This window comes from Naegleria lovaniensis (genome assembly GCF_003324165.1).
Source record: "Naegleria lovaniensis strain ATCC 30569 chromosome Unknown tig062, whole genome shotgun sequence".
In the NCBI taxonomy this organism is placed as follows: Eukaryota; Heterolobosea; class Eutetramitea; order Acrasida; family Naegleriidae; genus Naegleria; species Naegleria lovaniensis.
The window spans coordinates 25,286-50,416 of NW_025407884.1; the positions used below are offsets into that span (position 1 = coordinate 25,286).

Below are 25,131 nucleotides of genomic sequence, written 5' to 3' on the forward strand. Positions count from 1 at the left end.
ACCAAAGAAACAATATGCCCCAATTATTCCACTTGGACGAATGCATTGGGAAGTGCCACTAATTACACTTTTTAGTTGCTGGAGGGGGTGGAGGCAATTTCATCGGTTTCACCATTGAGCTTCCAAAAGTGATAAACACTCATACAGATTTCCCCAAACCTCACAAGTGTCTGCTTCAGTTGTCTCAACGATATTCGGAAATTCATAAAATCTTCCACCTGCTCCTTCGTCTTTGGCGTCCAAGGTTGCAATATAAAACTTCACGATCATGAGCAATGAAATGCACTTCAGGAACAATATTCAATTTCTCCAAAATCCTATACACCAACAATTCATACACACAGACTTTGTTTCTTACGAATGACGAATCATTTCTTTTGCTTCCATTGGTATGGGTTTTAACATAATACGTCTTGGATTTGTGTAAAAGAGAAACCTGAACTCGAAACCCCATTTGCTCCCCTTTTTGTTTGGGCAAAATTCTGATTTCTGGATTCTGATCTCCATGGTTAAATTTGTTCAAGAAATACTCTTGAGAATAAAATTTCATTCTATTGAAAATCACTTTCGGAATCTTTAAGATTAGGGTGTTTATATCCATAAACATATCCACTTGTGATTTGGTCGGATTGGGCAATAATTTGATAAATTTCAACATCTTATTTGATAGCTTCTTCATTTCCAATATCATTTCATTGGCATCCAGTATTGGAAATTCTTGTGTATTCTCAAGAACATCCCAACGGATATTCCAACAAGCTACTTCTGATTCTCCGAAGAGGTTCACGAATATTTCTCGTTACAACCATTCATACATCTTCTCAAAATATTCAAGAGTAGCCTTCAATTTTAACTTTAATTTTTGACCAGTATAAATCTCATCATTAGAACCACCTTCTTCCTTAGCTCCCTTAATATTCTCTTCAGGAATGTTCTTCTCCTCGTTCAAGGAGGTCGAGAAACTGTTGTTACTAACATTACTCATTTTTTCATGGAGTTACTATTAATATCAGCGTTTGCAGAATACTGAACATTGCAAATGTTTCATTAGCGAGGATTTCATTTAATAATGGAATGGATCAAATTCAAAACCTGAGGATAGTTGTTGGGAGGAAAGTCCAGAAATTTTCTTTCCTTTCGCGCTTAATACTCTTGAAGTCTTCATTTTCGCTTGGAGAACTTGATTTTGGAGAACACCATTTCTCATGTCTAATTGTTTAATGTCATTTCGTATCTTGACGAGAGCTTCCTTAATTTCACGAAGTGGGGTTGTGTCAGCCATTTTTTTGGTGAGCTCCTCTGCGTTGTTCTTGACGTCATTAAACTCTTGATTGATTTTTCCAAGATCGGCACTCAACTGCGAGATGGTTTCTTCCAACTCCTTGTATTTTTTAGTAATCTCATCAAGTTCTTGTTGATTTTTAGAGTAGGTTGAGAGTAAGTTTCCGATCGAAGAGTCGTCGCTTAACATTTTCTCTCTCTTCTGAATTCGGGAATTAATTTTTTCAATTTCTTCTGCTATTTTTTCGAGTTGTGAGGTGGAATTGGGAGTTAGGTCCTTAATAGACTCACTTTGCTCTTGCATGGATTCAACATGTGTTCTCCAGTCCTTGTGATCCACATTAAGCCTCACAACGAGTTGGGAAGACAATCGTTCCGTTTCCAATCTCCACTCTTGCGCATTGTGGTAACCTTCAATCATTTCAAGCTTTTCAGAGTCTTTGGAATCCTTTTTGGAGCCTCCCACGGTATAGTACATTTCATCTTCGTTGTCACTCTCCTGCTCTCGAATTTCTTCACTATCTTCAATATCGTCATTTTCTTCGGGTATGTCTTCATCTTCGTGGAATTTAATTTCTTCGGGAACTTCTGGAGTTTTCAGCTTGGCTTTTAGATCTTTGAGGGCCTTATTTAACAATTGATCCAGAACATAGCAAGCAGGTTCTCCATATGCTTGTCTTAGCTTGGTCGGAGGAAAATCGAGAGGTATGCCCATCTTTTTGAGTTGAAATGCCAAATTTTGGGTGGTTGTATTGGGATCGTCTACTTGAAAATCAGGTCGTTCATAATCGTCTTGTTTCAAAACGTCGGTAATGAGCCACGACGAAATGGTCATGAATGTATAAAACTGCTCATGTGGATGATCCTTATCCTGATGAGCAAAATAAAACCTTGGCAAACCTCCTATACAAAAATTCGGAAACAAATCCTTCCTTCTCTCATAATTTAATAATTTCAACTTGTCAATAATTCTCTCCATATATACATAGGGGCTCACGCTCTCTTTTTTTGCAACCCCTCCTGATGACGCTGTCATTCCTGAGGTGTTATTCATATCTTCATTATTCATCATGGTTTCATCTCCTTGCTGAGACGAATAAGCCGATTCATCATCGTTCATTTTTTTTTCTAATAATTTTTGTCGTTCGTAGAGAAATTTGTAAAATTTGGCGGGAGTGGCTTTTTCAAATGGAGATTGTGAATTTGACACCAGTCCGACTTTGGGCACCTCGTTTGACATGTTGGTAGAGGATTATTGTTCTTTGTTTTCAAATGGCGCTCCTCAACAACAGAAGAACAAGAAGAAAACTTACATAAATATGTTTGTATTCCAGTATGTGTGATGAATCCTAATCCTCCTCTTCCTCCTCTTCCATGTCATTCTGTTCATTTTCCACAACCTTCAAACGATCCACGACGAAACTTGAATCAAAAAAGGAAAAATTTTGTAACCATTGTTTAAACCATCCAATTTCATCAGTTGGTATCATGTTCTTTTTACGCTTCCAGCCATGTTCTGGAATGACCAATTCATCGTTAGAAAGCTGCAAGTGCTCGGTTACAAGCTGTTTCACGTGTGGCTCAATGATTTTGTTGTTAGAAATTAAAGTGATTGGATTGTTCGAACTATCAGGCAGTGTCACAAGAAGAGTGACATTAAATGAATAACAATATTCATCAGAAGAAACATCTACCTCCTCAAAATCAGCCATTATTGTGAAATGAAAGAAGGTGGTCTTATTCGGAGGAAAGTAAACACCCTCAAGATGGTCAATCAAGAGCAATGTAGTACCTGAATATGCTCCTCCACAGCCCTGTTCTGCTAAGACGTACTTGATTTCTGGATTCTTGGTCAATATATAAAACTGTGATGCAAAGGTTGTCATTAGACTGTCCTTTTCTATGTTGAGGTTTTTCGTTTTTTGTATTTCATCGTATTTGATAGTTTCATCATGATCGTCGTCTGATGTATTATCCTCATGAGATTCCGATTCTGAAACAACGAGGTCAGAGCCTTTTTCTCCAATAATAACCCCAACATCCTCTGAAGAAGGCGTACCATTGTCAAAAGTACATTTCCAATAAGTTATTTCGCACTTGTTTGAAAAACATCTTGCTCTTTGTACAAGATACGGTTTCATGGCGGGGTCATAAGGCTTGCAAGTCGTTGAAAATAAACATTCCCAAAGAGTCTTCCATAAATTCTCATGATTCATAATACATGCATTCCATTGTTTACAACAGTACAAGGGACCCTTGAAAATTCTTTCTACAGGTGAGAGGAAGGACAAAATCAAGAGTACAATTTCATCGGGTAACTCTGAGATTAATTTCAACATTTTTCTTCGGAGTATCTTGGAACACATTTCAATAAATTGTTTCAATTCCATGGGATGCATTTGGTCGAGTGTCATTTGACATGGATCATCAATTTTGGCACATTTTCGGAAGGGAGTGGTTTCAAGAGGAATTTTTTCAGATGCGTTGTGGGTGGTATTTGGACTTTGCTTTCGTTTCATTTTTTTCGAGTGTTTCAGAGAATTTTAGAACCCTTTGCACAAGACTGGTATTTTTAAAATACCACTGATGTGATTGGATGTTTTTTGACAGGTGTTTAGATTGAATAACATTTGGAAAAATAAATACATGTTTTATTCAACGAAAGAACAAATTTAAAATGTATCTGTTCATTCGCTAAATATTAACTTAATTTTTATTAAATAACGAATAATTTAATATTGAGCTCTTTATGCGAATGGTTAATTATTGTTGATCAATATCCTCTAGAAATTACACTTGCACTACGAGCGTAAAAATGAGCCGAATTTTTAATTAGTTTATTTATGATCCGCCAACATGTATTGGCCACGAATTGTGTACAAATAGAGCTAATAATATTTGTGAATTTGATTTTACTTGTTCCGATGAATGATCGTTACATCGTTCCTGACTGTTTTCAGAAATTTTTTTTGACCAAGCCTGCTTCTATCATCACGAAGATCGTTGGCTCATAGTGCATTTTATTTTCTCGAGGATATTTAAAATTTAAAGGATTTTCAAAAAACAACAACAAAAAATGACTTCACAACAACAAGATTGGATAGAATCAAATTTTGATGAACAACTTGTGATAGAAGATCAAACCATCCCCCAACAAAAAGGAGGTAACAAAACCACTTCCGATACCTCTACTAGTAATGAATCTTTGGATGATGATTTTTCTAATTCTCTACAATTTCAATTTGCTAAATCCATGTTGCAATCCACAACCGGAAAAGTCGTACCTTCGTGGTTTTCATTTGGATTTTTAAAGCCATACTTTATCGGATTGGATGAAAAACAGGCATTACAGAGAGTGATTCAAACGGTTTTTAAACCACTGCAGCCCATGATTTCGCATATGGATGATCCCGATTTGTTCATTCCACTGGTCACTGTTTTTTCATTGGCCATCTTGTTGGATTTTCAAATGAAATTTTTTAACGTTCATGTGGTAAGTCGGTCATTCATTATCATCATTAATTTATTCATCGTGATGATGACAATATCAACAACACTATAATTATTATATATATATTTTTAATTTTCGAATGAATATCATTTCAAATTACTGGATCAATCATATTTATGAAAATGATTATCATTTTAATCATGTCAAGAATGAAGGAACATTGTTAGGAACAAGTTTATTCTCGTCATTTGTATATTGGATTGGATCATCAGCATTTTTCTTTGTGGTTGGACTTGTTTTGGGTTCAAACATGTCCCTCATTAGCTTGTTATGCATTACTGGCTATCAATTAATTCCGCTCTGTGTCATTCAATTTTGTAGCTTGATTTATTCGGGACTTTCTCATGGTGCAACCTCCAATGTACTCTTCTATTTGCTCTATTTCACATTGGCCTTATCAGGAAGCATTAATTATGGATTAAGCTTTTTCGTAAAAACAGCAGGCACGACCACCTTAAACGATGGTACAAGTCGTGTGGCAAAAAAGACCAACGGAATGATCATGTGTGGATTGGCCATTACTATTCACATGATTTACATCTTTTGGGTTTCCACAGTTTTCCAAGCTGCCACTAAAGCTATCAATCAGGCCATTGGTGGTGACATTGCCACAACATCCAATGTCGCACAAGATTAATTCTTGTTGTTTAAATACGATCACAACAAGTGTATAAACAGTCCCAATAATTTACTGAAATTATTAGATCATTCAATAATGATGCGCCTTAATATTTTAATTAACAATGAAAAGTGATCAATTTTTTCAGCCCTGAGAGTATTTCAAGTGCTTCACGATTTCTGCCTCCCTAAAATCAGTAATTTCTTCTTCAGTTCAAAAATACGCATAGTTGTAGGAGGATGCAATAGCATTCATAATTCAATTTTCTTCTTTCTAATAATTTCATTTCTTTCAATTTCTTTCTTCATGAACGAAATGATCTGTCCTATCTTGAATCATGACTTTCTTAAAATCCAAATAGAGTTTCCAAGTTGACTCGATTTTACTGTTAAAGCAACTTCTATGCATTATTATGCATTTCATGTAACAAAAGGGACCGAATCAATGACGGATGTTCAGATGTAAATCGGAAAATTGAATTTTTCCTCGTTTCTCGAACTTGGGTCCGAAAAGAGACACAAAAAAAAGAAAAACAAAAATCCTTTGAAACCACCATCATGACGAACGAAAGTACTTTAAGAAGAATACAAATCGTTTCTTCTCATCTCTTGATTCCAACCGATCAGAAGCAACAACAACAACAACCATTACGGAATGTATGCAATCAGGAAACAGACAGCAACAACAAGGTTCTGGATTCCTTGAACGCAATGCATTTAAATCCATGTTCGGGAGAATATTCTGGCGGAATGGATTTACCATCTCATGAAAGTCTTCGTCGGTACCATCTTCAACTCAAGAGGTTTGTTGATTCATCTTTTGAAAATTGTTGTAAATCACCCTTGTTTCATTAATTCCAAATATATCTTATTATTTGAAATTCCAATCGGGATTGCTCCACCCCACTCAACAGACAAGATATTCCTCTTCTTCCCAACACTAAATCTCTCAAAGAGTTGAAAGCCTTCTACGCTCGTGATTCAAATTCACTTTCTTCTCGCCTTTTACAATCCATGGAAGCCCCACTCTTTTCCAAAGGCTTTACTCAGACACGAGAAGGAGTATGGCGTGTACTCGCTCAAGAACAGTCGTACTATGTCGATAATGAATGGTCTGTTCATCAATATCGACAACAATTGGATATGCAATTTCGTGAATTTATGAAACACAAACTTCTCTCGACAGAATTGATGAATGAGAATATTTATGCCTTTCTTGGAGCAGCTGAAGCTGCATTGAGTTATGATGTTTCATTTGCTGCCAAATTGGTGGTGAGTTTGCAATTGTATGGAACTTGTATTTACCGATTGGGAACTGAGAAACATCGTCACTTGTTGATGGATTTGAATCGTGCTCAAGACATTGGATGTTTCATGATGACTGAGATTGCACACGGATCGAACGTGAGAGGAATTGAAACTACGGCAACTTTTGATCCCAATACGAAGGAGTTTGTCATTCATTCACCAACCAAGTCTTCGTACAAGTATTGGATTGGAAATTCAGCAGTTTATGGAACCAAAGCATGTGTATTCGCTCAATTAATTGTGAACAATGAAAATAAGGGAGTTCATGTGTTTGTAGTTCCAATTCGAGATCCATTGACTCTTGAATTGTATGATGGAATTCAAATCAAAGATATTGGAGTGAAACAAGGATGGAATGCAGTGGACAATGGATGTATTGCCTTTGAGAAGGTGAGAGTTCCATTGGATTCATTGTTGAATCGATATGGTGAAGTCACTCCTGATGGAAAGTATGTGAGTGCCATTAAGGATGAGGGAGCTAGATTTGGTGTCACACTCTCTGCACTCTCGATGGGTCGATTGTTGTACATTGCTGGACCAACGTTTGCATTGAAAGGTAAGTAGTGGAATATGGTAGGTGAATGATTTGAATCCATTCACACATGACATTCGTGTGGAATATATAACTTGACCAAAACAAACTACAGCTGGATTAACAACTGCCATTCGTTACGCTCATCAACGAAGACAATTTGGAAACAAGGACAACAAGGAAAATTTAATTTGGGAATATCCCACTCATCATGATTTAATTTTACCCATGCTCGCCAACACGTTTGCCTTCTTTTCTGGTTTTACTACTCTCTCGGATGATTACACAAAAAGCATCAAAGACCATGCTGCTGCTGAAGATTTTCATGCCATTGTTTCAGGTGTGAAGGCTTACACTTGTGAATATGCAACACCAGCATTACGTGAATTAAGAGTGGCATGTGGAGGACATGGTTATTCCAATAATAATAGAATTGGAATTTTAATGAATGATATGTGTGTGTTTGGAACTGCTGAAGGTGACTCGATTGTCTTGTATCAACAATTAGCCAAGTACTTGTTCGAAAAAGCCAAGAAGAAATCTGCTTCTTCTCCAGTATTGAAGGAAATTTTCACAGCAGAGAACAAGAGTAAGATTACAAATGCAACCAGTGATATTTTGAAGTTGGATGTTCAAAAGAAGGCATTGGCATTTCGAGTGAAGAAATTATTGGAAGAATGTCAATCTCAAATTGGATCTTATTTGAAACAACAAAAAGATTTCCAAACAGCATGGAATTTGAGTTTGGTCAAAATTATTGAACTTGCAAGAAGTTATGTCGAATTGGAATTACTCTTTAGAATTCAAGAAGGTTTATTGAAGAATGCAGTGGATCAAGAAACTCGTGACATTTTCAAAACCATCTCTGATATTTATGCTGTGAGCGTGTTGAGACAAAACCTCTCCTTCTATTTGATTCATCAATACTTTGACATCGAAACTGCACAAGTTATCATGGATAAGACTCTTCCAGCGCTTTATCAAAAAGTGAAATCTTTGACTTTGGACATTGTGGAAGCTTTCAACATTCCGGATTTTCTGTTGAGAGCTCCAATTGGCATTCATAATCAAAATTATGTGGATAATACCTTGCAAAGCATTGGATTTTATTGAAAATGACAACAGGAACAAACATTCAACATTAAGAGGACCGTCGCTTACAGTGACTTTTTGTGATAATATCATACAGTATTTGTATCTTGTGGTTAGTTTCCAAATTAAAATTGTAGGTATGTTTTTCCATTCACATTTATGAATTGTCTTATTCAAACATGATTTTCAACCAATTCAAGAGCCCTTGCAAGCAAACTCAACTTTCTAAAAAAGGTTGTTTTCACAAATTTTCACTTTTTGAAAGGTCATTGTTTCCGCACAATTAAAATCGATCATCACAAAACAAACGCCACCACCACCACCACAACATTCATCAAGCTTGATGTCCTTCATTCAACAACAACGAAGACTTGACATTTTACTTTCACATTTGAATCCATTTTCTCTTTCGGAGCAGAACACAACAACCAATGAATTGGTGAGTCTTCATTCCTGTTCTGGTGGAATTCATGATGACAGTAATAACACTCGTCTTCCAAAAGCCAATGATTTAGAAGCCAATGAAAATCTTCGTCGATTTCATCTTGCACTGAAGAGGTATGTATATTTATTATTAATAATGAATGAATTAATATTCATCAATATTATAATGACATACGGATGAATATTGTGAAATATTTTGCGAATATATATTATTCACAACTCGGAATCATTGTCAATTAATTTAATTTTCACACACAACAACAGACAAGACCGTCCACTTCTACCCCAAACGAAATCTCTCAAAGATTTGAAAGCTTTCTACGCTCCAGATTCACACTCACTTTCCTCTCGTTTATTGCAATCCATGGAAGCTTCATTATTTTCCCACGGTTTCACTGCAGGTCGAGAACGGATTTGGCATTTGCTTTCACAAGATCAATTTCTCATTGATAATGAATGGTCAGTGCATCAATATCGACAACAATTAGATTCTCAATATCGTGAGCTCATGAAACATGGTTTATTGAGTGTTGAGAGCGTGAATCAAGATATTTATTCATTATTGGGAGTTTTGGAAGGAACTGTTATCTATGACATGTCATGCACTGCCAAAATGGTGAAATGTTTACAATTATGTGGAAGTTGCATTTACAAATTAGGCACTGAAAAACATCGTCATTTACTGGATGGAATTAACAAGGGACAAGATATCATGTGTTTCATGATGACTGAATTAACACACGGATCCAATGTGAAAGGAATTGAAACTACGGCAACTTTTGATCCCACTACGAAAGAATTTATCATTCATTCACCTACAAAATCCTCTTACAAAATTTGGGTCGGAAATTCAGCAGTTTATGGAACCAAAGCTTGTGTATTCGCTCAATTAATTGTGAACAATGAAAATAAGGGAGTTCATGTGTTTGTAGTTCCCATTCGAGATCCATTGACTCTTGAATTGTATGATGGAATTCAAATCAAAGATATTGGAGTGAAACAAGGATGGAATGCAGTGGACAATGGATGTATTGCATTTGAAAAGGTGAGAGTTCCATTGGATTCATTGTTGAATCGTTATGGTGAAGTCACTCCTGATGGAAAGTATGTGAGTGCCATTAAGGATGAAAATATGAGATTTGCGGTCACCTTGTCATCGCTTGCTATGGGTCGATTGTTGTATTGTGCAGGACCAACCTATGCATTGAAAGGTAAGTACGTTTGTGTCAAATGTTTCATCTGTGACTGAATTTTACAAATTTCAAATCATGCTATTGACACTTTGAAATGTGACATTTGTGTGGAATATATAAAAATTGACCAACACAAACTATAGCTGGATTAACCACTGCCATTCGTTACGCTCATCAACGAAGACAATTTGGAAACAAGGACCAAAAGGAAAATTTAATTTGGGAATATCCCACTCATCATGATTTAATTTTACCCATGCTCGCCAACACGTTTGCATTCTTTTCAGGATTTTCCACTCTCGCTCATGATTATTCTATTTCTGACAACAAGACGCAATCTTTTGAGGATTTCAATGCCATTGTATCAGGTGTGAAAGCATATATTTGTGAATATGCAACACCAGCATTACGAGAATTAAGAGTGGCATGTGGAGGACATGGTTATTCCAATAATAATAGAATTGGAATTTTGATGAATGATATGTGCGTGTTTGGAACTGCTGAAGGCGACTCGATTGTCTTGTATCAACAATTAGCAAAATATTTATTTGATCGAGTCAAGAAGAAACAATCCAAGACGACGACAAGTCTTTCTCCAGTCTTGCAACAAGTGTTGACGTGTGAATCTACGAATCCAAAAGGTCAAAACGATGTGTTGAATTTAGAATTCCAAAAGAAGGCATTGGCATTTCGAGTGAAGAAATTATTGGAAGAGTGTCAATCTCAAATTGGATCTTATTTGAAACAACAAAAAGATTTCCAAACTGCATGGAATTTGAGTTTGGTCAAAATTATTGAACTTGCGAGAAGTTATGTCGAATTGGAATTACTTTTTAGAATGCAGGAAACTTTATTGAAGAATGCTGTGGATCAAGAAACTCGTGACATTTTCAAAACGATCAGTAGTCTCTTTTCTCTTTACATGATTCGTCAAAATCTTTCCTATTATTTAATTCATGAATATTTTGATATTGAAATTTCGAAAATGATTATGGATGAGACTCTTCCTGGCCTCTATGAACAGTTGAAACATATTTCATTGGATCTCGTTGAAGCTTTCAACATTCCTGATTTTCTGTTGAGAGCTCCAATTGGAATTCATCATCAAAATTATGTTGATAATACATTGCAAAGTATTGGATTTTATTGAAATAGAGTTGCAGGAAATGAACGAGATTTGAAAAATAATTAGAGTTTATTAAACGAATCGACTCTTGAATTCTAATTGTCATGGTGAAAGTTTCATTCTAACTCGAATTGTCGAATTGCCATTTTGATATCAAAGCTTGCTTTTCAAGAATTTTCCCAAAACAGTGGTTGCATTCGTATGATCAGATACGACAATTTCATATTAGATAGTCATCCAACAAAAAACAAAATCATGCTTCAAACCACCAAAGTCATGAGAAAGAGTGTACTCTGTTTAACAGTAACATTTCTCTTGGTTGTGTTGTTCTCCTCAATATACTTCCAATGCCAGTCTGTGACTGCCCAAAGATGGATCGTTCGATATCCCTGCAGAAGACATGCTTGTAGAATTAGCTGTCGATATGGTTTTTGGCGAGATCGATGTGGATGTCCCATGCGTTGTACTTGCTTACCAAGACCATGTAGAAGATATCGTTGTAGTAGACGTTGCAGACACGGATATCGAAGAGACAGATATGGCTGCCAAATCAGATGCTTGTGCAATCGACGACCTTGTTGGCACGCTCGTCCATGGTAGTGTTTATTTAGGAAAACTTCTTCAATTAAGGTGCATCTCGTCTCTCTCGTCTGTTACAAAGTAAACGATACTGCATTTCTCGAATTGGTATTGACTTGATTATTGGATGGTGGAGGAACAATTTCTGGAAGTGAGGTATGCTGGTCCACTTGTTCTGAAACAGTCGTCGACACTTGGATCTTATCCTCGTCCAAAATAATCTTTTCTGTTGTTTTGGTTATTTGTTTTTTGCTCGCTTGTGGTGTTGCATTGATAGCTCGCAATTCACCCATCAAGTGATGTGGCAGTAATGGTGCCTTATCCTTTCCCAATTGATTTTCGAGTTGATGTTTGTAGTCGAGATATCGATTGATCGTGCTCCTTCTGAAACATAAATAGGCCGTATGAAGCTTGGAGGATCGAAGGGCATTAAAATTCTTATAATCGCTCTTTGCCATATTCTTTCGTCGTCGTAAGGCATCCACTTGAGGGAACAAATCAATGGGATAATTCTTTGGGTTTAACAGTTGTTTTAAATTTTCTTCATGGTCGTCTCCAATGAACATTGTGTTTCGATCAAAGTCATGGTAATTGAGAATGGAATGCTTTTTGGGGTTGTCTTTGCCAGAGATTGAAATTTCATTCCGAATGCTCGTTTGGAAAGTGGAAGGAGGCCGCAGATTGGTCACTGATGGATTTTCATTGAATGTGGGAGAGGTACATGAACCTCTCTTTGGCTTAAATTGTGGAACGAAGGCTGCATGAACCGAGTGAAGAGTATTTGGGTTTCCAAATTCTTCATCTCGCTTCTTTTCAATATCCTCCTTTCTGGATTTGTTTCGTTTTCGAATTTCTCCTGGAGGTGGGGGTGAGGGTGACAATGTGGTCCTTCTTGCTTGAATTCGAAGGTCCTCACTAGCAGAATCAGATGGTACTTGTTTCGGAGATGGGTTTTGTTTTTGAGAGGAGGAAGTTTTTTCAAAAGAATCTATTAAGGACTTGACGTCCTCAGTAGTGTTGGCGCTGTTGTTTTGAAGGTGTGACCTCTGTAATGAAGTTGCTGTTGTGGCGTGTCCATTGCTTTTATATCTTTTTGAAGCTGCTGCAGCTGATACCACGCTATGGTTCTGGTGAATGTTGTGCAGCTCTTCTTTTCTCTTTCTAACCATAGGTGGATCTTTCTCGCTTTCCACTCCAAGTTTCTTTCCGCCGAGTGTGGACTCATCATCCGCATTCTTTCGAATATAGTTTGGATTACTGCAGTGTCTATAATTGGTATTGAAACATCTCTATTATTTGTGTTTTCAGTTCACGCTGTGGAATGTGATTAAATCAACAAAAACTTACTGGACTATTATAAAATCCACCTGTAAATTTTGACCATGCATTCTTGGGTGATGTTGAATTTGGGCTCGAGCATCTTTGATTGGAGGGACTGTCATGATTGTGAGAAGCCATGCTGGAGCAAGTTTCAAAAGAGGCTCTATTGCATGATGGAATATTTGCAGAAATTTTGATTGACCTTTGGTTGACTGGGCTAGTCGAATAATTGTTGTTCGTTGTTGGTTTATGCACATGAGACAAGTTAGGATTGACATCATGGCTTAATTCAGCTTCACCTTGATTCGATCTCAATATTGGACCTTCTTGCTGCAGTGATGAATTCAATGATGCTATTGGGGAAGGAGGAGACGTCCATACCGAAGCATTCACATCTGTCAAAACACTTGAATTGATGACTGTACCGTAATAAGGCGGTGAATCGATATCAGTGATGCCATTATTATTAGTATCACCATCATGTGTCAAATTCAGTAAGGCATCGCCCTTAACAAATTCTTTCGAGGATCGTACAGGAGATGTGGACTTGATCTTCTTCAATCTCTTTTCAATAATCTCGTGCTCGTCCAATACATGTGGAACTACCGAAATAGGTTTCGAATAATTTTGATACATTTCCTCAATTTTGCACAATTTAAATCCTGTCATATTCTTATAAGGCATTTCCTGATGTCTCCCATAATTGAAGTCACAATGGATAACCTCATCAAATCGATTCAGCTCCACTTGCTCCTGTGCAATAACGGGAGAGAAATTAGTTTTTCGTGAAGCAGACAGGCTTGATCCTTTTTTCGGAGAAGAGGTACTCTGCTTGATGTTGTGGTCGTGATGCTGTTTTGGCGATGAAACAATGCCTTCTCCTCTCGGAGTGGTTGGGAGTTGAGGTTTTTGATGAGCTGCCGAAGAACGTGCCGAAAGCGTCTTGACGAATAATTCTTCAGCCTCTCGTCCTGAAGAGTTCGGATGTAGAATCTTGTTGCCTTGACTGTGATGGCAACTTGGAGAGTTATTATCTCCGTTCGAGTTTTGTTGATTCGTTCCATTCGAGGTTGATGATGCCAAACTTAAATCTAATGAGAGAGTATTCTCTTTGCATAGGGATGAGTTGGGAGAGCTCGTTGTTGCTCCACCATGAAATGAGGCACTTGTTGAGGAAGCCATTTGACTTTCCCGAAGCGATGATGAATGAGAAGCACGCGTCGCCGATGAAGATGATGATGAAGAATAGGTGGTGAGATTGGAATGGGTTCCTCTCGAGAGTTGTTGTTCTGGTTCTGAATGCAATTTCTCGGAGGTGTTGTTCAGCATTGAGGATTTGGCCAATTCATTAGGCAATGAAGATGGCTCTGATGGTTCTTTGGAATGAGAATGCTGTTTAGATGAAACCTTTGTTGTAGTGGAAGAGTTATTGTTTTGAGTTGAATGACCGGAATGACGTTTCTTATGATGGTGTTGATGAGGTCTGGGAGGAGTGTATTCTTCTTCGTGTGCGAGATGAGTTTCTTGCTGAGAGAGATCATTCATACTTTGGTTCGCGTTTGTTGGTTCATCATCCGTTCTCATCGTATTTAATCCTTCCTCAAGGGTTTGCTTTCCCTCAATAGGATCATCGACGATCCGAGCCTGCTCTTGTGTATTCATAGCAAGGTGCAATAAACACTGTTCATTAGTAAGCCTTATGGACTCGCAAAAAATTTTTTTCCCTTTTTGTAAAATCCACCTGCCATAACTGACCGAATTTATGAAATTCAAAGCCATTCAATGTATCTCATCGAGTTATAAATCAATGTTCAGTTTTAGTGATTCTGAGAGGGTGGGCTTCAGTGTTGAACACAAACTTATCCAATGGAATGACATGATTCGGTGAAAATAATAAATACAAATATTTCAAAGTTTCTGCCAAAAAGAATGATTGTTGGAAATCATCCTTGTGAGGTCGTGTGCTGAGTACTGACACGACACCACTGTAGCCACCTTTTTCAACTTTGCAATGTTTCTCAATAGCTTGGAAAATATTCCATCCCCAATCACGGTATTTTTCGTCACCAGTAATTCGCCACATGATGAACAAACTCTCGACTGTTTCAGGACGCAACAAGTACGAGGAAGCACCTCCAGCTCGAATGTCTCCAGTGACTTCATCCATGGCAAACACCTCAGGTCCCAGTTGGGATGGCATTTGTCGATACGATTCGTAGCAGGTTCGAGTAAATTCTGCACCAACTTCCATTTGTCTTTCATTGGAGATTGAGAATTCTGGTGTCGAGACATTGAAATGTCCTCCCAATGCAAACATGCCAGCTGCAAAGCATGCCAAATGATCAATCTTGTTACGAGCACCTCGTTCAAACTCTGCCACATACGTATAGCCCTTGCGTGACGTTTTAACTAAATGATTGAAAATACCCTTAACCGTCTCCAAATACACCATACGATATCTTTCAGCGGCCTTTGTGCCCCTATTCATTAACCACTGTTTCAGCAAATATTCATAGAATGAGTCGCCAAGCGCTCCCAATGTAACACGATTCGAGCATGCTCGACCTGACAATAAATTGTACATGTGAGGGAAGAGGCCATTTTGAGGTCGTGTACGTATCATTTCGTCCATGACTTTTGTGACAGCAGCGTGGTACTTGTTGTCTCCAGTCAATTCGCTCAATCTTCGAAATTCCAATTGTAACGATCCGAGCTCACTCAAAATTGCACAATCGCCACCAGTCCATGCAAATATCTTCTTTTCACCAGTTCTCAAATTAATTTCAGAATAGGGTACTCCAGTGGGAGAACTGAAGGCAGGAATCAATCGATCAGCCATATCCTTCGCTTTCTCAAGAAAAATTGGTTCCTTACTCAAATCAAACGCACTCAAAAATCCTCCCACCACTCGAATTGTTGTTTCGAAAACACTAATTCCTCCATTAATCGTCGAAAAGGATGGCATTTCATTCTTCACATAGCGTAGAGATTTTTCATATTGTTCCTTCAAACCCATAATGACCATTGTATCTAGAGAATCAATAATGGTCATACCAAATCCATTAGCTGATCGAATCCAATTATGGTAACCACGACTCACTGGTCTGTATTCATCTTTTCCCCAAACATTTTCATAACCCTTGAAAGCATGAATGAAAGCTTCTCTCACGGCTTTTCTTCGTTCCTTTTGATTGGTCTTGTCATTTTCAAAATCATGGTAATAATCATCAATAGTAAAGAGGGACGAATCTAAAAACGATGAAGATGTGGCCATATTGGCATCTGGTTGTACCAATTTTTCCTTATTTTTCAAATTTGTGATCGGAACAGCTGTTGTGCTGATAGAATTTGTTTTGATATTCAAAGTATCATCCTCATATTCCCAATCCTCAATGAAGCTTAATTCAGAATGCATTACAGAATCAATCATTCCATTCTCATTAATTCCTGTAGAATCCGAAGCGGGTGAAATCCACAATAAGGCAACCACAGTCACCACAATAAGAATCAATACACTCATTTTGACGCATGTAGAAGTTCGTATACTTTGTGATACCTCCATGAGAGCCTTCCTCCGTGATGATAATAATTTATCATCATTTCCCGAAAATGGCTGGCTGGATTTACCTCTATAGCTTCCCAATGGATCTTGTTCTACAGTAACTGCCTCTACCATCGTGTATTGAGGTGTAAATTGTTGTTGTTGTTGTTTTGGTGAAGAGTTCTCTTCATGATTATGGCCATTTCTATTATTGATTATTCTCTTCATGGACGTTGAAGACAATGAAAAGGATGAAGCCATTCCTCCAACAATGGTGTCTTGATCAATCCCATCATTTCTCATCAACTGATTTCCCATTTCAATATCGTTCTTTTGAGCGAGTACCAAAGACGACAAGTCAGCCTTATCATGATGATTCAAGGCTGCCCGAGTAGTAGTATTGTCTTCTCCTCCAACATTGGCAGTCGAGGAAATCAACTCCGAAGAGTTTGTTGAAATCGCCCCACTCTCAGCCATCATTAAGGTCAATCCCACCACAGACGAATCCATGAACGCACGAGAGCAAACTGAATTTTTGAAATCTCAATTTTTTTTTGTTTTGAAAAATATATTTTCATCACGAACCAATTCTTCAAGCTAGTTCTATAAATGTTAATGAATTCAACAAAAGTGCCAAATGGTGTTAAATTATTTAATAATTTTTGAGATCATGTTTCGGAATAGCTTGACATGATTAAAACATTGGGTCTGACTTGAACTTGACAATATTAAAATCATCACTTGAATTCGATCAACAATATGTTTTAAAACAGCACCCAGAGACTCTTCTTCTGGAACACAAAAATCTTGCCTCGCACCTGTTCCGTCATCTCGAACTCATAAAAGTGCTGTCATCAGTCAACCAAGTTTTGATATTTTTTCAAAACAAAAAAATGAGTTCATACGATCCCGAGATGGGCTCGGGGCTCACTCAAAAACGAACTCTTACCTCTTCTGTGCCATCATCCTCATCTGCCAGTAGTAGTATTGGTGGCTCATCATCCATAGTGGTCGGGATGCAACCCTCTTCCTCTTCATCAAATTTAGAACCAGTTGATTCTTATAACAAATTAGATAAAACCGAAATTTCCTTCGGAGCAAGATTACAAATGTTCATCCGAAAAAACAGAATCTTTTCCGTGATTTTACTACTTTTCATCTTGCTGATTGTTGGATTATATTTGATGACTGGAAATTCTAAAAATGGAAACTCTGATGATGATTTGAAAAATGCCTTGTCTGGAAATACCATTCTTGAAGATGATCTTATTGATAATGGTGGTACGAGCGATTCATCAACAACCTCCTCTTCATCGGGTGGAGTTTCCGATGGTAATACACGAAAACCAGCCTATTTGAAACGACCCGAATTAATGACCATTCAAGATTACCATGTTGATTTCATGTCTGACTCTCAAAACGAGAGAAGAAGAGCCGTGAGAGAAGCTTTCATTCATGCTTTCAAGGGTTATGAAAATGTTTGGGGAAAAGATGAATACAGACCAGTGAGTCGTGGTTACCATAATTGGATTCGTGATTCGAATGGATTTGGTATGACCATTATTGATTCGTTGGACACCATGATTATTATGGGTTTGAAGGAACAATTTGAAAAGTCATTGAAATATGTGAAAAAAGAAATGCCATCCTTTTCGACGATTAATGGAGGAATTAGTGTTTTCGAAACAACAATTCGAGTGGTGGGAGGATTTTTGAGTGCATTTGATTTGAGTAAGGAACCAATTTTTCTTGAGAAAGCGAAGGACATGGCTGATCGATTGATTCCTGCTTTCAGTTCCTCAACAGGAATTCCCTATTCTGAAATTAATTTGAGAACTGGAGAAAAGAAGACATTTGCATGGGCTGGAAATTGTTGTCCATTGAGTGAATTTGGTACCCTCCAATTGGAATTTAGAAGATTGAGCGAATTAACTGGAGATGACAAGTATCACAAATTGGTCACACGAATTATGGACTTGATGGTCGAAAAAAAGCCATCCAATGGGCTTTTCCCAATCAAATTCCATCCAGAAAACGCCAATTGGTGCACCAATCATGTCTCTCTAGGTGCTCTCGGTGATTCCTTCTTTGAATATCTTCTCAAACAATGGCTCATGAATAGAGGAACTCAAGCTGCAGAAAGATATCGACAATTATATTTGGATTCTTTGAAAGGTATTTTCGATCACATGCTCTTAAAATCGAGTCAAGGATATACCTATGTGGCAGAATATAGTGGAGCTCCATTCCACAAGGTGGATCATTTGGCTTGTTTTGCTGCTGGTATGTTCGCATTGGGAGGACATTTCAATGTCTCAACCAAAGACTCTCCAATTTCCAATGCAAGACAAATTGAAGCTGGAGCAGAGTTTACTAGAACATGCTATGAATCGTATGCTCAAATGCCTTCAAAGATTGGACCTGAAACATTCTTAATGGATTCTGGAGATATTAGAGCTGGTGTTCCTACATATTTATTAAGACCAGAAACTGTGGAAAGTATTTTCGTGTTGTGGCGTGTGACAGGTGATGAAAAATACAGAGATTGGGGATGGAAGATTTTCCAAGCTATTGAGAAGCATTGTAAGGTGGAAGGTGGAGGATACAGTGGCTTGCACTCGGTCTTGTCCACACAACCTGGAAAGGATGATTTCCAACAATCATTCTTTTTGGCAGAAACTCTGAAATATTTGTATTTATTATTTTCACCGAATCATGTCATTCCATTGGATAAGTTTGTGTTCAACACTGAAGCTCACCCTCTCAGAATCACGAAAACTGAACATTAATTTATAACTCGATGAGATACATTGAATGATACTTAAGATCACACTAGTCATAGAATTCCATAAATTATTAATTCTTTACTTGTTTATTGAATTATTTCACTCAAATTGAATGCTTGTTTAATGGATGACCATTGGTGGTCACATGTTTAAAACTTTGGTGCTCTTTGCATGAAATAGTGAATATCATTCAAAAAGTGTAACATGAACAAGGCAAACAAAAATCTAGTTTTTCCATCCTCAACAGTTAACTTTCTTCCCACGATTGAAATATGCTTTTTCGTTCCAATAAACACCAACACATGAATAATTACAATAAAGAGAAATTCCAAGGCAAGCAATACCAACGATTGAGAGGTAATACTCAATTCATATAAAGCATCTTTCACATATCGATCTCTCAGAATGGGATACATTTGAAAGTTGTATTCACTACTTTTCAAAATTTTGGTGAAAATCAAAAAGGACAAGGTCGAAGCAACACTCGAAATTTCATACAAATAAAACTTGGCACAAATATTCCTCAAATAATACTCGTATGTTTGGAGTGTCACTCTATAAAAGAGAGAAGGAAAGAACTTTTTCACTCCAAAAATGTACAACACCCAATATTTCACTTTTTGTGTAATCAAATAGGCAGTTCGTGTCGCTCTTATAGGATATTGTACGAGAAGGAAAATAAAATTGATAAATGTAAGAAGGAAGAAATTTTCCCAAGTCTCAACTTTGACAAAGAGATAATTGTAAAATAGGCCAAAAAACATTTGTGAAATAAAATTGTGAAAATATCGAATGGATTCAATTTGGCGAGTTGGAAGTAAAAGTTCAGAAGCCATTTCTAAAATGAATGGAATGACAACTCTGGACACTTGAAATCCAATACTGATGGCGGCTGTTAAAAAGATTCATTTAAAGCAGTGATGATTTTCCAAACATTATATATATATTTAGAAATTATATTTTAAATAAATTGTACAATAATATTAAAGAAAAAAACATAAAACTTCAATAGTAATAACATAAAATACAAACCTTGCTTTTCTGTTGGAGTAACGTCCCAAATTTCATAAGCAAACGATTGCAAATAAAACCATATCAGAAAAACTAAAAGTTTGAATAAAATCACTTGAAATAACGTTCGAATCATATAGCTCCGTGTTGCATACTCCACAGGAGGTCTCACACTCGATGTCACCTTGCAACATCCTTCCTCAAGATCGTTCATAATGGAATACGAAGATTTGTTAGCTTGTTGCATTAAATGTTCTCTTGGTTCGAGAAGTGTAATTTCTTTTGGAGTTACTTCCTCTTCTATGAATTGAAAATTTGATTCTTGTTCGTTGGTTGTGGATGAAGACGTGACAGAGAGTCTGCTTTTAAAATGTGGTGCTGTTGTTCCGTGTTCTTTAAGGACAGTGTCAAATGTCACATAGTCACCATTTTCCAGAGTAGAGTCGTGATCATCATCGATTCTTGATGTACCATTCGGTTGAGTTCTTGCTTTTGAAAACTTTTTCTTGAATAATTTCATTAAGGAAAATCCCTTATTGGCATCCACAATGGTCGAGAAGGCATACGGTGTTCGATATTTCGATTGCATTTCAAAGAGATAAATTTGTAAACAAAGAGATCGAATGAGAGCATCTGTCCATCCTTTGGAAACTTCAATCTCATAATAAATCAAATGATGAGAGTTTGTCACGAGTTCGTTTTCACTTTCTCTGTGGGTGTAATAAATGGAAGTATTTGTGTTGCTATCCATGTTGGTACTACCAGTAAATTGAGGTGGCACATATTCTTGTTGTGAATGATTTTGTGAAAATTCTTCCAAAGACACCAAGTGTTGAAAAGATGATGAATTTTGATCATTTTCGATTGGTATATCTTTCTCTAGCAATGATTCTTCCAAATTATTATTGATACGGTCATTCACGAGTTGTTGTGGATAACCATCATGATTATGAGTTAGATCTCTTCGAAAAATAGTTTTTCTAAATCGAGGTAAATAATCCTCCTGCAAATAAATTTTGTTATAAAATACAAAGGTTCCAGAAGGTGGATGCAATTGTAACACGTGACTTTGTTTCCATTTTCGACGTGACACTTCATTTTGAATAAACTCCAATCGAGAAGTGTCATTCTTAAATTCTGTCCTCAAGTTTTGTAAAATCTTTTGTCGATCCATTCTATTTGTGGTCATTAAAAATCGAATCACAAAAACAGTATATGCCAAAAATCCACACAACACTTCACATGCAGCCAATAATAAATAGGACCACCTCGAGGATGCAACTTTCGCTCTATGTATGGCAATCAAACTAATAATCGTTAATAGTGTGAAAGCAAGTGTTGAAAATATGACATTCCACAATGAATTTCCAGGAATGACATAATCGAAAAACACCAACCAAATTAAAAAGGCAAATAAATAATAGAGGTAATAAGAAATGCCAATACCGACAAAGGAATCTGACACATTGATCATGAATGGTTGTGTCGAGTTGGTATGATTGGATGAATTGCTATTTCCAATTGGATCATTATAATTTCCATAAATGTCAATATTGTTGGGTTCATGTGCAATGAAATGATGAATTTCAGAAGCAACTCGATGATCCTTGTTGTTGAATATTTCAAGCCGTGAATGATCATTCATTGTTATTTCCAAATTAGGAGATGAAGGAAAATCATGAGCATGTTCATGATGAGAATTCATATTCGGCTTTGCCAGACCAGGATCATCACTTCCTCTACTCGTTATGGATAAATCATGAAATGATCGATGAATCGGAATAATATTGAATGTTGATGAATATTCTTGATGATGATTATGATGATTGTTATGACTCCTCCAAAAGGATTGCTGCTTCATTGCATCTTGCAGAGATTTTACTTTTATATATTCCTCGACATCTACCAATGGAATTAAAATCCATAACGTGTTCAATACGAATGGAATGATTATAAGGAATAGGGAGAGATGTAAAGACTCACATCCGAAGGTACAACAGAAACGTGTGAGGAAGGCTTTGAATTTTCGGGGAGAGCAAGAGGTGGTCGTATGATACAGACACATGGTTCGGGATGATACCAGTGATGATGAGTGGATGAGAAAGTCTCTAGTTCAATATTTTGGAGAGAGGAATGATGATCTCTCTATCTCACTGTGTGAATATTTTTGTTTTCACACACAGAATGTAACTTGGAGAATTTATTGTACGCAGCATTTAGAGTCACATGCTCTACTTTTCCAATTTTGCAACAATACTTTCAACCTTTGTCTTAAAATCAGCTCGCTCATTCTTTTGGTCGAAACGAATAAGGTGAGGAATAAATTCTGGCTCTTTGGATAACTCTTCTGGTGTCAACTGTTCACAAAGTTGACTCTTGTGGACAGAGAAAATGATGGATTGTTCTTGGAATGGAGAGAATTTCATTCCTTTGAAAACCTTAGCGTTCAAGATGAGTTTGAGAACAGAGTCAGCTCTAATGACTAAACGAGCATCCTTCTCATCATTCTTGTTCAAATTAATCTTCAATGTACCAACACCTCGTTGTTGCCAAGTGGACTTGCCATCCACTGTCACGCTTCGATACAATTTGGCAGCCTTATATTCGCCCAATAATTTTTCATTCTCTTCTCCGGATTTTAACTCAACTGGTGGAAGGTCAATAATCTTGTGACTCATGGCTGGAAGGTTTGGTTCGTAATCTGCTGCTTCTCCACCTTCCTCATCTTCTTCATTAGCACCAGATACTTTTGGTTTGTAATCAGTATTGGTCCACGATGGTGGCTTGTTGCTAATTTCAAATTTAAATTGACTTTCTCCTAGATTCGAACCTGCTCCACTGAATGGATTTGAAAATGTTGAAAAGCCTCCAAATGAGAATTTTTGAGGTTCACTAGCATTCGCAGAAGGAGTTCCACTGGAGAAATTGAAATTAAATGGTTTCTTTTCTTCGGGAGCCACTTGCTTTTTCTCTTCGGTGGGTGCTGTTGTCTTTTTCTCTTCCACTGTTGTTGGTGTTGGAGTTTTTTGCAACTCTGCTGTTGTTGGTGTTGCTGTGGTAGCAGTATGACTGGCTGCGGGTGTTGCTGTAGCAGAAGTTGGAGTTGGCTCAGTGGTGGCAGTAGTAGTATTTGCAGTTCCATTACTGGAAGGTTGTGGGAATGAAAATGCAAATGGCTTTGTTGCGGATTGATCGAAAGAGAAGGCAAATCCGCCACTGCTCGATGATGTTGTTGCCTCTGATGGAGCTCCAGCACTCTTCTTCTCTTGTAATTGTTTCTTTAGCTTCTCAGTTTCACTCTCCAATTCCTTCACTCTTTTTTCCAATTCTTTAATACGAAGATCCTTGGCATCTTGTGGTGTTGGAGTGGTCTGGAAAGTAAATGTAGATGGCTTTGATGGTGGTTGTTGTTGAGATGGAATTGGGAAGCTCCAAACAGGTTGTTGTTTTGTTTCCGTAAAAGTAGCGGTGGCTGGTGTTGTTGTTGCTGGAGGAACAGCAAAATTGAAGGTTGTTGTTGGAGCACCAGAAGTAGCAGCGGTACCTTGCTTTCTCTTGGCCTTTATGGGTCTAAGAATTAAAATGTTTGAATTAATAAATAGTGTCTTACAAGATAATACTTACTTTCGTTCTTTCAATTCTTCTTCGGAAGCCTTTTCAAAGTGTCCAGCTTCTGTTTCCTCATCATCTTGGTCTCTATGGTTATTGTTTGAAGCGACGGTGTGCCAAAAACATTTGATTTAAATGTAACAAATATTCATTGTTTTTGCAATGATGACAAGTGGATGTATTCAATTTTATACGATATATTCCGACCGAATAATATTATTAAATACACATTACACCAAATGAATTACAATTTAAATAACACAAGACCGAGAATCATGATTGCTTACCTGAAATTTTCGGAGGTGAGTTGATGCTCGTTTGTTCGTTTCGACATTTTTTTTGTTCAATTAAAACCACCCCTTTCTGATGACAAATCGTTTATTGTGGAATCATCTCTGGACGAAGAATTCCTCTTGAGAGAAGTGGATCTACCCTCAAAGATTGAAACAAACCAAGAAGGCTGTTTACACACTTCACAAGCCAACCCGTCTTTACAAAAAAAAAATGAGCAAACTAGCAAAGATAGGTGAAACCACATTCAACAAGATTGAGAAAATCAATTCGGAATTGTTAGCCATGACGTATGGCTCTCTCGTAACTCAAATGTTGAAAGACTATGAGGACGTTGCAGCAATTAATACCCAATTGGAAAAGATGGGATACAAGATGGGTATGCGTTTGATTGATGAGTTCATGTCAAAAAGCGGTTTGAGCTCGGGTGCTTGTCGTGAATTTAAAGATACAGCAGAGTCCATTGCCAAAGTTGCTTTCAAAATGTTCTTGGGAATTAATGCAAATGTTACAAATTGGAGCAAGGATCAAACCGAGTATAGTATTGTGTTTGATGAGAATCCACTGAACGATTTTGTAGAATTACCAGAGACTATCAAACAAAAACGATTGTACTACTCGAATATTATTTGTGGAGTCATACGAGGAGCCTTGGAAATGGTCTTGATGCGAGTTGAATGTGAATACAAGAAATGTCCCTTGTTGGGTGATGATCAATCGGAAATTCGTGTCCGATTGAAGGAATATTTGAAGGAAACTGTACCATCCGAAGATTAATCAGAAAGTAATTTTCGGAAATCAAATACAAATAATACCATCATGATTGTAAATATATTTATTTAAATATTGAACGTGGTGTCATCTAGTTTGCTGACAACAAGCCTTGCGC

The 25,131-nt window shown here is 37.2% G+C and overlaps 11 protein-coding genes across 11 annotated transcripts; 5 read left to right on the forward strand and 6 right to left on the reverse strand.

Moving 5' to 3' along the window:
- Positions 1 to 1,063: 1,063 nt before the first annotated feature.
- C9374_012937 (uncharacterized protein) lies at positions 1,064 to 2,401 on the reverse strand (the record flags this gene model as incomplete). Its single annotated transcript, XM_044688758.1, has 1 exon — positions 1,064 to 2,401. One exon carries the CDS (start codon positions 2,399 to 2,401, stop codon positions 1,064 to 1,066), a length of 1,338 nt encoding a protein of 445 aa, XP_044542168.1.
- Positions 2,402 to 2,630: 229 nt separating this feature from the next.
- Positions 2,631 to 3,800, reverse strand: C9374_012938 (uncharacterized protein; the record flags this gene model as incomplete). Its single annotated transcript, XM_044688760.1, has 1 exon — positions 2,631 to 3,800. The coding sequence occupies one exon, from the start codon at positions 3,798 to 3,800 to the stop codon at positions 2,631 to 2,633; it is 1,170 nt and encodes a 389-aa protein (XP_044542169.1).
- Positions 3,801 to 4,357: 557 nt separating this feature from the next.
- On the forward strand, positions 4,358 to 5,429 carry C9374_012939 (uncharacterized protein; the record flags this gene model as incomplete). The annotated part of the gene is made up of 2 exons (XM_044688761.1): positions 4,358 to 4,774; positions 4,941 to 5,429. The coding sequence occupies 2 exons, from the start codon at positions 4,358 to 4,360 to the stop codon at positions 5,427 to 5,429; spliced, it is 906 nt and encodes a 301-aa protein (XP_044542170.1).
- Positions 5,430 to 5,968: 539 nt separating this feature from the next.
- On the forward strand, positions 5,969 to 8,363 carry C9374_012940 (uncharacterized protein; the record flags this gene model as incomplete). Its single annotated transcript, XM_044688762.1, has 3 exons — positions 5,969 to 6,213; positions 6,325 to 7,274; positions 7,366 to 8,363. 3 exons carry the CDS (start codon positions 5,969 to 5,971, stop codon positions 8,361 to 8,363), a joined length of 2,193 nt encoding a protein of 730 aa, XP_044542171.1.
- Positions 8,364 to 8,685: 322 nt separating this feature from the next.
- On the forward strand, positions 8,686 to 11,129 carry C9374_012941 (uncharacterized protein; the record flags this gene model as incomplete). The annotated part of the gene is made up of 3 exons (XM_044688763.1): positions 8,686 to 8,900; positions 9,051 to 9,997; positions 10,123 to 11,129. 3 exons carry the CDS (start codon positions 8,686 to 8,688, stop codon positions 11,127 to 11,129), a joined length of 2,169 nt encoding a protein of 722 aa, XP_044542172.1.
- A 629-nt stretch (positions 11,130 to 11,758) lies between these two features.
- C9374_012942 (uncharacterized protein) lies at positions 11,759 to 14,666 on the reverse strand (the record flags this gene model as incomplete). Its single annotated transcript, XM_044688764.1, has 2 exons — positions 11,759 to 12,973; positions 13,032 to 14,666. The coding sequence occupies 2 exons, from the start codon at positions 14,664 to 14,666 to the stop codon at positions 11,759 to 11,761; spliced, it is 2,850 nt and encodes a 949-aa protein (XP_044542173.1).
- A 142-nt stretch (positions 14,667 to 14,808) lies between these two features.
- On the reverse strand, positions 14,809 to 17,055 carry C9374_012943 (uncharacterized protein; the record flags this gene model as incomplete). The annotated part of the gene is made up of 1 exon (XM_044688765.1): positions 14,809 to 17,055. One exon carries the CDS (start codon positions 17,053 to 17,055, stop codon positions 14,809 to 14,811), a length of 2,247 nt encoding a protein of 748 aa, XP_044542174.1.
- A 383-nt stretch (positions 17,056 to 17,438) lies between these two features.
- On the forward strand, positions 17,439 to 19,334 carry C9374_012944 (uncharacterized protein; the record flags this gene model as incomplete). The annotated part of the gene is made up of 1 exon (XM_044688766.1): positions 17,439 to 19,334. One exon carries the CDS (start codon positions 17,439 to 17,441, stop codon positions 19,332 to 19,334), a length of 1,896 nt encoding a protein of 631 aa, XP_044542175.1.
- Positions 19,335 to 19,480: 146 nt separating this feature from the next.
- On the reverse strand, positions 19,481 to 22,203 carry C9374_012945 (uncharacterized protein; the record flags this gene model as incomplete). The annotated part of the gene is made up of 2 exons (XM_044688767.1): positions 19,481 to 20,223; positions 20,364 to 22,203. 2 exons carry the CDS (start codon positions 22,201 to 22,203, stop codon positions 19,481 to 19,483), a joined length of 2,583 nt encoding a protein of 860 aa, XP_044542176.1.
- Positions 22,204 to 22,573: 370 nt separating this feature from the next.
- On the reverse strand, positions 22,574 to 24,285 carry C9374_012946 (uncharacterized protein; the record flags this gene model as incomplete). Its single annotated transcript, XM_044688768.1, has 3 exons — positions 22,574 to 23,912; positions 23,967 to 24,038; positions 24,239 to 24,285. The coding sequence occupies 3 exons, from the start codon at positions 24,283 to 24,285 to the stop codon at positions 22,574 to 22,576; spliced, it is 1,458 nt and encodes a 485-aa protein (XP_044542177.1).
- Positions 24,286 to 24,455: 170 nt separating this feature from the next.
- On the forward strand, positions 24,456 to 25,019 carry C9374_012947 (uncharacterized protein; the record flags this gene model as incomplete). Its single annotated transcript, XM_044688769.1, has 1 exon — positions 24,456 to 25,019. One exon carries the CDS (start codon positions 24,456 to 24,458, stop codon positions 25,017 to 25,019), a length of 564 nt encoding a protein of 187 aa, XP_044542178.1.
- Between the last annotated feature and the right edge of the window lie 112 nt (positions 25,020 to 25,131).